Source organism: Abrus precatorius, unplaced genomic scaffold (genome assembly GCF_003935025.1).
Source record: "Abrus precatorius isolate BTA unplaced genomic scaffold, Abrus_2018 Scaffold4, whole genome shotgun sequence".
NCBI classification, from domain to species: domain Eukaryota; kingdom Viridiplantae; phylum Streptophyta; class Magnoliopsida; order Fabales; family Fabaceae; genus Abrus; species Abrus precatorius.
The window spans coordinates 21,044,188-21,056,263 of NW_020874384.1; the positions used below are offsets into that span (position 1 = coordinate 21,044,188).

Consider the following 12,076-nt stretch of genomic DNA (forward strand, 5'->3'; position numbering starts at 1 on the left):
TACTAAGACTTCTACCTACAGCAATCATTTTCGCACTTTCATTATTCCATATAATACCATCATTGGTAGAGGCCGACGTAAGAGAAGGCACCACTTCACCGCCAATAATGCCAAAGCTTCAATTTCTCATTCCATGTCATGTACCCTTTTCAAAAGTTATGAAAGAAAAGAAGAGAGAAAGGAAATCAGGTATTGAATGAGGAAATGATACGGTTCATAAAAAGGCTTTGCATGTGACAAGTGAGGGTGAGGCCAAAGGAGAGGAAGCTGATATTGGTGTAGATGATGGTGTTAGAGTTTTTGTTGTCAGTGATGAGACTGATGTTGATTTGGGTGGAGTGGATTTGTTATCAATGGATGTGTAGATACTTCTCTTGGAGCTTGTACTAAACACTTCAACCCTCGAAGCTTTTGAAACTCCAACACTTTCACCCTCCCCTCCTTTGTCCCTTCTAATATTGACATACTTAAGATCCTAGTTAGTAACGCCATTATCTCAAAGAGAAACTTGAAAAATAATCAACTAAGAATATTAACACCTAAAGTGACTATCAATAGTTATTTCCAACAATGATAAGAACAAAATAAATAAATAAATAAAAAATTTAAAAATTAATGATTAAAATATTTAATAAATAATAATTTGAAACTAAAATATCAATCAATAATAATTTCAAAAATTAAAATAAAATAAAAACATATATCACACTATATGTTACATTATTTTTATCAGTTATATGTCATCTAACGTGATATTTTAACTTTTTTACTTTATATTAAAAATGAATGACTCAAAGTAAAAAATATAAACATAAACAAAAGTTAAAATTAATGAAAATTTTAAAATTTTAAGAACTAAAATATTTAATATTATCTTATCTTAGAAATTTAAATGAAAGTTTAGTCAAATAATTATTAAATACAATTTTTTGGAAACACGAAAATATTAAAATGAGTTAAACATATTTTAAGAATAAATAAATAAAATATACATGTTTTAACTTTTAAAGAATTAATTTCACAATCAACTAGGAGAATTAAAATCGGATTTATTTTGGTGACCAGTTTAACTGATTGATCGGATGCAAGTATAGTAAGCAATAAGTATCTTAAAAAAGTATTTTATGTCCGAAATTTGTGTAAATCGAATTTGGGAAATATATCCATTAACCATGCGCCTGACAACCCTCGGAAAGTCGGAATGTATCATCAAGACGATTTCATCGTTGAAGAAGAATGAAACAAAGATATTCAGGCAAAAAAAGAAATCCTAGCTAGGATCCTCTGTGAAAAGCCTCAAACAAGATAGCACAAAGCAACTCCCGTGCAAGCAGAAGCAAGCTCCAGCAAGCGAAAATCTTACGGATGTTTCCAACGATTCTGTAAGCCAATGGAAAAACCACAAGCAAATGCATCCAAGCATGAATACATATATGATACAACTATATTTACTGTTATATTTGTGAATGAATTGAAGAAACAAGAAATTGAAATCACTCCCACAGCAATCCAATAAATAAGATGGGGTGTATATAAATCGGAGCTCAGAACCGCCATTTAACCGCCAGAGTGGGAAGCTGGAATTGTTTCAAAACGGCCATCCTTGAACACATGAATATATTGTTGTGGCAAAGAATGCTCCCCCTGAAATAGAGGATATAATTAAAATTTGTAGCAATGTTAGTTGACTTCTATAATATGCATATGATTTTTTCTTACCACGATTGACGAATTCAATGAAAAATTTAAGGAAGACTGAGCTAGTTAGGCCTTTCTAATTTCAATCTTCTAAAAAAGATTCTAACTTTAGATGGATTCCCTCCACTGCTCTGCGACATGTTAGCACGATAGGTAACTAGTTAAGTAAACAACCTTCTCACAACATAGATTCAGGTGGGGGGCTATAGATTTTATAACAAGTGCTAAAGAATAACAAGAATAATAATAATATAATAAACGATAAAAGGCTCTATCAAATATGTACACATGTTTGCATGATAAGCAATTAACCCATTTTACGGAAAAATGCAAGTGATGCTTGTCAAGGACCAACTCTCCTAAAAACTTAAGCTTGTAGGGGAAGTTATAGCTCTATTCTCTAACAAGGCTCATGCAACCCAAGAAATCAACAGTCTATTTCAGTTTTTATCTCAACCCCCTTGCATGTAAAGTTTGATCTGATGCAATTGCTTTCCTCTCAATGATATTAAGCCTTACAAAAAATTATTTATTTGTAGCAAAGACTAATAAAAGATGTTAAAGGATCAAAATTCAAACTCCAAATAAAGGACATGATTAATTTTTTATTCTACAAAAACACAGTGCCCAGAAAAAAGCTCAGTAGATAAACCAAACTTGGTCGAACATAAATAAAACAGAAATGTGGAAACATACCCAATCACCATCAGGCTCAGCACCAGGTACCAACACATTGATCTCACTTGACTTGGCTGTGGATATGGATGCTTGTAAAGAATCTTTGCTCAGATAAAGCTGGCAGCCAGAAGTTTTGTCCACTGAAATCGTTGGCGCTGAACCCTACATTTAGTGAAAGCAAAGCACAATTACAACTAAAACCACATTTGATATACTAATTCTTTATTTAAGAACAAACCATTAACTCTGCAATTGATGATTATTATTTATTAAGAATGTAGGATCACTACTGCTACCACAATAGTAGCCAAACAATATCAAATACCAACATCACTGAACATTGTTACAGAAGAAAAAGAAGATGGAGGACTATTGGTACCTGACACTGCACCTCAACCCCATTACAGTTTACGATCTCACAAGCTGCAACAACATCCTACATTTTATGCACACAGAAAAATGACAAATTGCCCACAACATGGAATGTTTCCAAGTTCCCATCACCAATACTAAAACATCTATTTCCCATGTGCCAGACTAACCTTGAATACCAGTCCCATCTTTGTGCACTTGTCAATAGTTATATTATTAACCTTGCCTGAATAATATAATCATTTCATCAAGTGATAAGTTGGATAGCAACAAATCATGATCTAATATACCAAACATGTAAAGAAAGAAGCTTGTAAAACAATTAAGACTACCTTGAATCTGTAAAACCGAATCTTTGCACCCATAAACATATACAGATTGTTTTGCATCACAGTCTTCAATGACCAAGTCTTTTTTCCCAATTTGATTCTCAACAGCCCATCTAGAGTTTCAGGGAATATTTAGGTTTAGGTTAGGGAGATGAAATCATATCACCAGAAAGACATCTACACAAATAAACCTACTTGCGGCCCATTTGAAGTTCTAATTTTGGAGGACCAGCTTTAGAAAATGCATATGAACCGGCACGAATTTCTTTTTCACTGGTGCCAACAACTCCAGTTCTATCTGTGCGATTTTTTGTCTTCATACCATCCGTGACTTTTCTCAAACCTAGCAGTAAAAATTTATATTTCATAAATTCTCAAATCTCAACAATCAACATTTAATCAGGAAATTAAGAGTAAGAATAAGCTACCTGCAGTGACATTCCCACAGCTGAGTTCTTGAAAAACAGCAGACATCCCCTCTTTTGGCTTAGAGGATGAAGCTTGAGACAACTCAGAACTGAAGAGAGAAGCACGTGGAGAAGGAGGAGGAGGAGGAGCAGGTGTAGTAGGTGCTGGAGCTTTGGATGGAGCAACTGTTTTTCCTGTTGGACTCCACACGGGGCCTAAAGGATAAAATCCCTTGACGTAATCTCTTAAACCAGGTAGATATAACTCTTTCAGAGCTTTGGCCCACTCAACATGATTTGGATCTTTGTTTCTGTATTCTACAAGCACCTGATAATTGCAGTTAATAAATTCAGTCATGAAATAGAAGTCAAATAAGATTGCAAGATCAGCACTTGTCATTTTGCATCTACAATGTTCATAAAAGTAAATTGAAAATCAAAGATTTAAAATCACCATTACTGAAAGAGAGGACTCCTTCATTCTTTTCTCCTCAACATGAAACAGAGGCCAGTAATTCATAAAAATTATCATACATAAATCAACAATTTCTGGCATGCATCATTCAAGAATACCTTGTTGCTGTAAAACTCGGCCATTTGCCAACTTTCCTCCACATGTGCAATGGGCATACTCATACCTTGAAGCAACATAAGAAAAATAAGACACCAAAAAGTAAGTTGTCGATGCAGAAAACAACCATTCCTCACTCACCACAATCCTTCCCAGTAAATGCAATCCATGCTAAAGCTGAGAGACTGTCAACAGCAGCCTTCACATGATTATAAAAATCGGACCTCCTTCCCTCTGTCGTTGCATTAGCTTTCATGATCACTTCATTCAATGGTTTCAGAAACTCAGCTAATCCAGCATGATCAGGCTTCTACACAATGAAGACGTCAAGATGAGACATATTAAGACATACACCATGGTTTATTTATACAGCAAAGTAATTCAATCTTACAGCACAGTTCACTTTTTTTCCTCTTTTAATAATGAATTGTCTTTAACATTATCATTAACAATGCAGCAATTTCTTCATGAAGACCAAATGACGCGGCGATAAATATAAACCCGTAAACACTACACCAGTTCGGATCAGGGAAAAAAAAGAAGAAACAAAATAAGCGATGCATTTACAGTGGAAAAACAAGAAAAGAAAAGAAAAAATGTTGGAAGTGCTGACCTGAGTTTGCTTGACCTGAATCAGAAGCTGTTTCTGAACAGCAAAAGCTTCTCGCACAATATTGGTGACCTCCAAGACCTGTCCCCCAATGTTCTCGGAAGCAGAGGAAACCCTAGCGAGGTAATGCTCGAACAGATCGTCCAAGGCAACTATGGATGGATCACCGGAGCGTCAGCCACGTCAGCACCGCCTCCACGAAATCCAGCGGATAGCGCCTCCAAACGCGCCACCGCGGATTCCAACCTCTCAAAGAGTTTCTCCTCCATCACTCAAATTTTGAATGTTTCTGAATTAGATCAAAAAATAAACGAAGGACGCCGAAAGGTGAAACCAAAAGGGAGTAGACAAAGGAAATGGTGAAAAGCACCATAGTTTGGCGCGCTATGGGATGTTTTGGATTTTTCCACGTGTCACTCACTTCTTGTCCCAACCCTTGCTCAACTTCTACCAATTCTTTTATTCGGAACATTGACGTTGAAATTCATTTTCTGATCATAAAAATTTTATTTATTTTTATTATGAATTTGAATATTATAATTAATTTTATATTAACGGTAAATCGATACTTATTTTACATATTTATTCATTTTAAACAACTCAATTCTCAACAAAATACTAATGTAAGGAGTACAAATTCGTTTTTTTTTTTTCAGTTCTGGTCCAATATATAACATCACACTGTTTTTATTTGGGCCGGACGCAACAAAATAGCCAGGTGTGTTAGGATATGCTAACACTTAAGATACATGCTATTTGTTGAGCCCAAAAAACAAAAAAGAAAGATGCATGCTATTTTAAATCTCATCTTCGTGTTTGTGAAGCATGGAATCTAAAGCCTGTGGGATTGGCAAATGGGAAAAAGGCATGAGATGCAGGTAATAAACCAAACAGAATTGACGTAAAATTGAAAAGAAAAAAACTAGCACAATTTCTCAGAGGAAGGAATTCCAAATTTAATTCACTGTCACATGTGTGATTCACACCTTTCGTAGGCCGCTATCCCTCGCGTAAGTTCATTTCAAACAATTCAATAACAAAAGAATTCAAATACGGAATAAAGTTTATAAAATGAGAGAAGGACGACTGACAATACATATCACATGGTCCCATGGTCTAGTGGTCAGGACATTGGACTCTGAATCCAGTAACCCGAGTTCAAATCTCGGTGGGACCTCTTTTTTTATATACCAAATCCACTATGCCATTTTGAATGTTGGCTTTTCATTCAGTATACTTTAATTTAATGGGCCTTCATACCGAAATTCAATTAAATTGTGTAACAGCTTGATTTTATGTAAATTGCTAAGGTAACATTTGAAAACCTTACCCAATATTTTTTATATGAATAATTTATGCTTGTTATAATGTTCTTAAAAGTAAATTATATAAAAAAAAAAAGACTTATACAAAAGTTAGACAGAAAAACTTTGATAAAATAAGTTTAAAAAAACTTACCAAAACTATAAGCAATTTCCTTCCAAATCTCCCCTGAACCAAAATAGGGCATACTAAAATGTCGAACAAAGTTAGTCACTGCTCTTAATTCCGAAGTCAACAAACTGATTCACGGCCAAAAGACTCAGTATATTCTGTTTTTTCATTCTTTCAAACTTTGATGCTGTCTTCCAGAATAAAAACAAATATGATCTGAATGAAGAAATCTTACACATTAAAATTTACGTTCCATTAGAGGACTAGGGAACAAAGGGTGAACAAAGGGTAAAAAAAAATCAATTACAGGTGAAAAAATGGGGCTTGTTCTTGTCCAAAACAAGCAGTCAAAGAAGTATCCATATCTACCACAGCACTTGGCCATCTTGTTCTCTATATCTATCTCTCCACTCCACCAGTTTTAGTGTCCAAAACCACTGAAAAAGAAATAAAATCACCCCCTTTGAAAGGTTTCATCATGTTGTTAAGGAATTGAGTGCCGCTTTGTCTGCTGACATGTACAATGACCATTTTCAACTACCAAATACCCAAGAAATGCCCAAACCAATAAGAGCACAAGGGTATTAGGGAACAAGAAGAAGAAAGAGCAGTATCACTATCAAAAGAATTAAATTTAAGACTCAAGTCTCTATTCCAAGTCCAACCTCTCCACCTCATGTGAGACTGATGGCTCTGGGAATATCTCCTTTGAATGACGTCTCCTAGATGATGAAACATCACCCCCTCCATTGTGGAAGCTACCCTGTGACTGCGAGCCGGTAGTTTCTGAAAGCTTTAAACTACTAGTTCCTTCTAATTTTGGACCAGAGGCTGCTGCTGGAGTTGCTGCTACATCAGATGAACTCTGACGCCAACTGCCAAACAGAGTAGCATTCCAAGAGCCTCTTGAAGAGGTTGCTCTAAGCCGTGCGGAACTGGAATTTTCTTCCCTCACAACTTTTAAAGGGTTTTCCAAAGCCTTGAGAATATATCTCATTGGGGGTCTTCTTGAAGGTTTTGGATTTAGGCAGGACCTGGCAACAATGGCTATAGCCCATACTTCCTCTAAGAAATCCTCATCAACAACCATAGATGGGTCAACAATTTTTGTCACAAGCTCCTTGTCATACATACTAATGCAAGGAAGAATCTGATCGAACCATTCCTTTACTTCACTGTCACTGGATGCACTGATTCCCAGCTTACCGGTCACCAGCTCAAGTAACACTTTCCCAAAGCAAAAGACGTCGTAGGCACAAACTGATGTTGATGAACCTGTTTCACAGTAAACAAAATTCATGTCAAAATAATAGAAAGAAATATTTATCTGCCTAGCTCAACATCTTTTTCTCCACTTTCATACACACCTAAAGCCAGAAAAGAGGAAAACACAACTAACAAGCACATAAAATAAACCGCTAGATCAATCACCTAACATAAATGATTCAATAAAGTACTCAAAATTACATGCTTGCACTAGTGAAAGACAACCACAAGTCACCCAAACTTCTTGTGCAAGCAATTTGACTGGAACAGCAAAGCTTCTCAAGCTAACATGAATTGCTACATGCAGAATCACCCACCTATCTGGACCACTTAACAACCTCAGAAAGAACAGTATCTCAAAATTCTAGATAATCAGAATGTCTTCCTACTGTCTCCCTGAAAATGCATTTTGCTGGTGAAAAACTACCAGGACAAAGGGGTAAAGACAAAATAACGTTCCCTTTGTACTCTGGATGCCCAGAATTTTTTTGAGACTGACACTAATATCCCATTTCTTCACTGAGACATGCATCCACACTGCAGTGATAAGTCAATAGTCCGTAAAAAACATCATTAATAGATGGCAATTTGTGCTGTGCACAAACTAATGTACTTCCAGAGTCCCTCACACTTTTGTCAACATACCAAGTCTGTGTTTGGATTATAGCTCATTCAGCCTTTAAAATAGTTTTTTTTAGTCAAAATCTTATTTACAAGACTTTTGGGGGAAAAATAAACTTTTATCCTAAAAGTTAAGCAAATCCAACCTTGCAGGAAATATGTATGATAGGGAAAGTATGAATGATATAGACATGCAATCAAGGCATAGAAGTGACTACAAATCCATACTGAAAACTAAACTTGCGTTTCTACTCACCAGATGTGCCTTGCTCAGAGGACCTACACATTAAAAAAACAAATGAAAAATTAGATAAATGCTTTTACAACAAATAATATGCATTTGCAAATAAGGAATGCAAAACTTGTCAAAATCTCCTATTGCAACTGAACCACAAAGTAATGACATATAGCAGCAGAAAATGTAACAGAAATAACAGGGCAAAGAAAAAGGATTCCTAGTTACCAAGACCATATATCAATTATGTAAGTGTGATGCGGCAGTTATGCAAACCAAATGACTGACATCCATTATTTAAAAACACTCACATGAAAAAAGTCAACATAACAGGTCTAAAATACATAATTCCAAATCAGTAGATAGATTGTTTCAAAGCATAAACATTTTCCAACAAACAGCCAAAAGGATTAAGTCAAAGAAGTAAAATATTGCCAATGCATCATGCATTGACTTGTCAGACATAATTTTCATGAGATTCATTGAAAACATTGTTAATAGAATACTTACTGAGGCAACCGCAGAAACCGGGTGATTTTACTTTGATGTGTATCACCTTCTTGAATGCAAGCTTCACTTAGACTCCCTAATCGAACTTCATATTTGTCATCTAGAAGTATACTACTCGCTTGAATATCTCTACAATAATTAGAAGATAGACTTGTCACTTCCAGCATACCATTCAGCTTGAAATTTTCCTTATACAAACTTGTGACTTATTCATTGTTGAGATGGAACAATCAATTAGAGGGAATACGCTCACAAATTTATTTTTATTCTCAGCCTTGCTTTCTTTATCAACTCCATTATATAGCAAAAGGACAGACACACTTAGCATGTGTATGGATACACACTGAATATGCACATCTACAATGCAAAAGCTACTTTGCATGGCGTTAAAATACATGCATTTAAACTGAAAAGATTATGTAGAAGTAGAACCAAACAGGCTGGTAATAGTAACAACAAATTCCGGACACATGGAAATTGTCCCCCAAAAGATACTGAAACAAATGCCAATATTTATGACAGTAACCTTTACATTTAATGGCCTACACGGTTGAGAAAAACAGAAATTTTGGCAGTATATTTCAAATTGCTAGGGGATCAATATAAAGAGGACCATTCCAGCAGGTTTCAACCCGTCACAAAGACGCATCCAAGGATGAAATCGGAATGAGCTGCTTAAGAATGGACTTTTATGAAATCCGGTACCATATCAGAATACATTGGCCTGTTTAAGCAATCAAGAGTGCAATAAGAACAAAAAACAAGCAATCAAATCTGGAAATACCTGTGAACAATGGGTGGAACACATTCATGATGCAGATATGATAGAGCCTCTGCTGCTCCGGTAGCAATTTTTAACCTAGTTATCCAGTCCAATGACTGCAAACTACCATCATCAGATGTAGTATTTTTGTAGTACAAGCAATTAGACAAGTCCCCATTTGGCATGTGTTTATAAACCAGGAACTTTTCATTCTCATTTTCTAAGCAATGACCTAACAGGGGTACAAATCTTTGATGAGAAGCCTTATTGAAAAAGTCCAATTCTGACAGGTAAGCTTCCTTTTTAGTTGAACGCGTGTCAATCCTTTTGATTACGATAGGAATCCCACTTTCCAAAACACCATAGAAGAAATCCCCAGTGTGGCCATGTTTGATAAGATTTGCATCATTGAAATCTCCTGTTGCCTGGAGCAACTGATGATATGTAAAAGAGTCTCCTACATTTGGAAAGTTAGTTGATACAGCAGGATTTGGAGGACTGGCGCCAGCAGGAGCAGGACCCACACCATTTCCCCTATGACTTGAATTGCCTCTCTTACGAGCACATAGAAGCAACAGTACCAGTAGCAACACCAAAAGTGCAATTAAACCCACCCCACCCAAGACTGCTGCCAATATAATCTTAATTTTATTGCTCTTCCCAGAGTTATCCGTTACAGGAGGTTTTGTCGTATTTGGCTGTCCAAAATTATCAAAACTGAGGCCTCTTGCCGCATAAAACGATGCACATTCCACCGGTGTCCTCTGATTTGTCACATTTTGGAGGCAGTTGCTGTTTAGTGATACATTATGCATGAAATCCAGAACCTTGCCCTCAAAATAATTGTTTGAAAGATCCACAAAACCAAACCTTCTGAGCAAAGGACTGAGGCCTCCATAAAACCGATTATGAGAAATATTGAGCACCAAAACAGTAGCATTAGCAGCTGAACTAGAATTAGGAAGCAGACTGCTAAAATTGTTGGCAGACACGTCGACCAAGGTCAAACTTGGCAGAGACCACAGCTCAACAGGCAAAGAACCAGTGAAATTGTTTTGCCTCAGCACTAGGGACTGCAACTGCAATGAAGCAGTAAACAAGTTCCTGGGCAGAGGTCCATTGAGCATACTCTTTGCAAGCACCATTCTACGCAAGTTCCTGAACCCATTCCAAGCCGGAGGAAGTCCACCAGAGAAAGAATTCTCACTAAGATCAAGATCAACTAAGCTAGTAAGACCCCCCAATTGGGAAGGCAAAGAAGTGAGGTCATTGCTAGAAAGATTCAAGTATTGTAACCTGGAGAGGGTCCCTATGCCGGGTGGAATCGGCCCAGACAAAAAATTCTCAGACATGTCGAGGGAAGAAAGATTTGCAAGAAAGGCAAAAGAGGTTGGTATGAAGCCTGAAAGAGAATTCCCGGAAAGATCAAGAACGGAGAGGGCCAAGAGTTGACCCAAACTATCAGGAACAGTCCCAGTGAGTTTGTTGTCAGAAAGATAAAGACTAGTGAGGTTGGTTAAATTGCCAAGAGTAGAAGGAATAGCACTAACAATGGAGCAAGAACGAAGATCAAGCACTCTAAGTGAAGGGAGTCTAAGACCAAACCAATCAGGAATAGGACCAGGGAGGAGGAAATTGGAGGCATTGAAGGTCTGCAAGAGAGTGAGATTGGCCAAAGCATCCACTGCAAACTGTGGGTTTCTCCTCCCAAGACGGGTTCTTCTGAAACCAGAGATATTGATCTTAACAACTCGACCATTCTGACAAGCGATGCCCTCCCAGATTAAACATGGGTCTGGCTTTCTTGGCCATTCCTTGCTCCTCAACCCCAGAGAAGCCCTCAGTTGGAGCAGTGCTTCTCGCTCACTCGCTGAACTCAGTGGCTCAATCTGCTCCAATGTCACCTGACTCAGCAGCAAGAACAACAGCCCAAACCACACTATGCCCATCTCTTATCACCTCTCACCCAAAGATCCATCCATTCTCAAATGTCTGTCTGTACTCTGTACACACACCCGATACACAACAACGTCACATTCACATTTCTCTCTCTCAAAAGTCCTTCACTTTTACCTTTCCCATATACCCCCCAGAATTAATAAAATAAAATAAAATAAAATAAAAAATAACCAAAACCGAACGAGTCATACTTACTTACCAGAATCACAAAGCTTCTGTTTTGTTCTTTCTTCAGAGTTTGATGACAAATCTGTATCGCTTTTTGTGCTTACCCTTCTTCTCTATCCGAGCCTCTACCTACTCCCTCTCTCTCTCTCTCTCTCTCACACACACACACACTCACACGGACACACAATCCTTCAGTTGACGATAGACAGAGGGAAAAGGGAAATTTTTAAATTTGGAAAAAATATAAAATGGAAAGATATTATTAATAGGATGTGGGGGGGTTGAAATAAAAATATAAGAAATTGGAGAGAGAATGGTTAAACAAAAGTATGTGTATGGAAGAAGAATATGACAACACAGCACAATAGTAGGTAGCTGGCTTCTTCTTTCTTCTTCTGAACACCAAAGTTAGAGATTGTCGCAGTGAGGAATGCGAGCCGACACTAAGCCCACAC

General features: G+C 37.0%; 1 protein-coding gene, 1 non-coding gene and 1 pseudogene across 2 annotated transcripts; 1 reads left to right on the top strand and 2 right to left on the bottom strand.

The window, feature by feature from the left end:
- Window positions 1-1,557: 1,557 nt before the first annotated feature.
- On the bottom strand, window positions 1,558-4,990 carry LOC113865241 (annotated as a pseudogene).
- Window positions 4,991-5,770: 780 nt separating this feature from the next.
- Window positions 5,771-5,842, top strand: TRNAQ-CUG. Its single transcript has one exon. It is a non-coding gene; the product is annotated as a tRNA-Gln (tRNA).
- A 393-nt stretch (window positions 5,843-6,235) lies between these two features.
- On the bottom strand, window positions 6,236-11,778 carry LOC113865414 (probable LRR receptor-like serine/threonine-protein kinase At2g16250). The gene is made up of 5 exons (XM_027499936.1): window positions 11,653-11,778; window positions 9,516-11,497; window positions 8,732-8,860; window positions 8,243-8,265; window positions 6,236-7,374 (listed from the first exon to the last, which is right to left on the bottom strand). The coding sequence occupies exons 2-5, from the start codon at window positions 11,441-11,443 to the stop codon at window positions 6,749-6,751; spliced, it is 2,706 nt and encodes a 901-aa protein (XP_027355737.1). The 5' UTR covers window positions 11,444-11,497; window positions 11,653-11,778; the 3' UTR covers window positions 6,236-6,748.
- Window positions 11,779-12,076: the final 298 nt, after the last annotated feature.

Bases quoted from the DNA above. Each gene is read 5' to 3' on its own strand.
- LOC113865414 (XM_027499936.1), bottom strand. From the start codon at position 11,443: ATGGGCATAGTGTGGTTTGGGCTGTTGTTCTTGCTGCTGAGTCAGGTG. The intron at 8,266-8,731 runs GTAAGTATTCTA...TTTAATGTGTAG, and splicing joins CGGTTTCTGCGGTTGCCTCA to GTCCTCTGAGCAAGGCACAT. The intron at 7,375-8,242 runs GTGAGTAGAAAC...ACTGTGAAACAG, and splicing joins CTCTGAGCAAGGCACATCTG to GTTCATCAACATCAGTTTGT.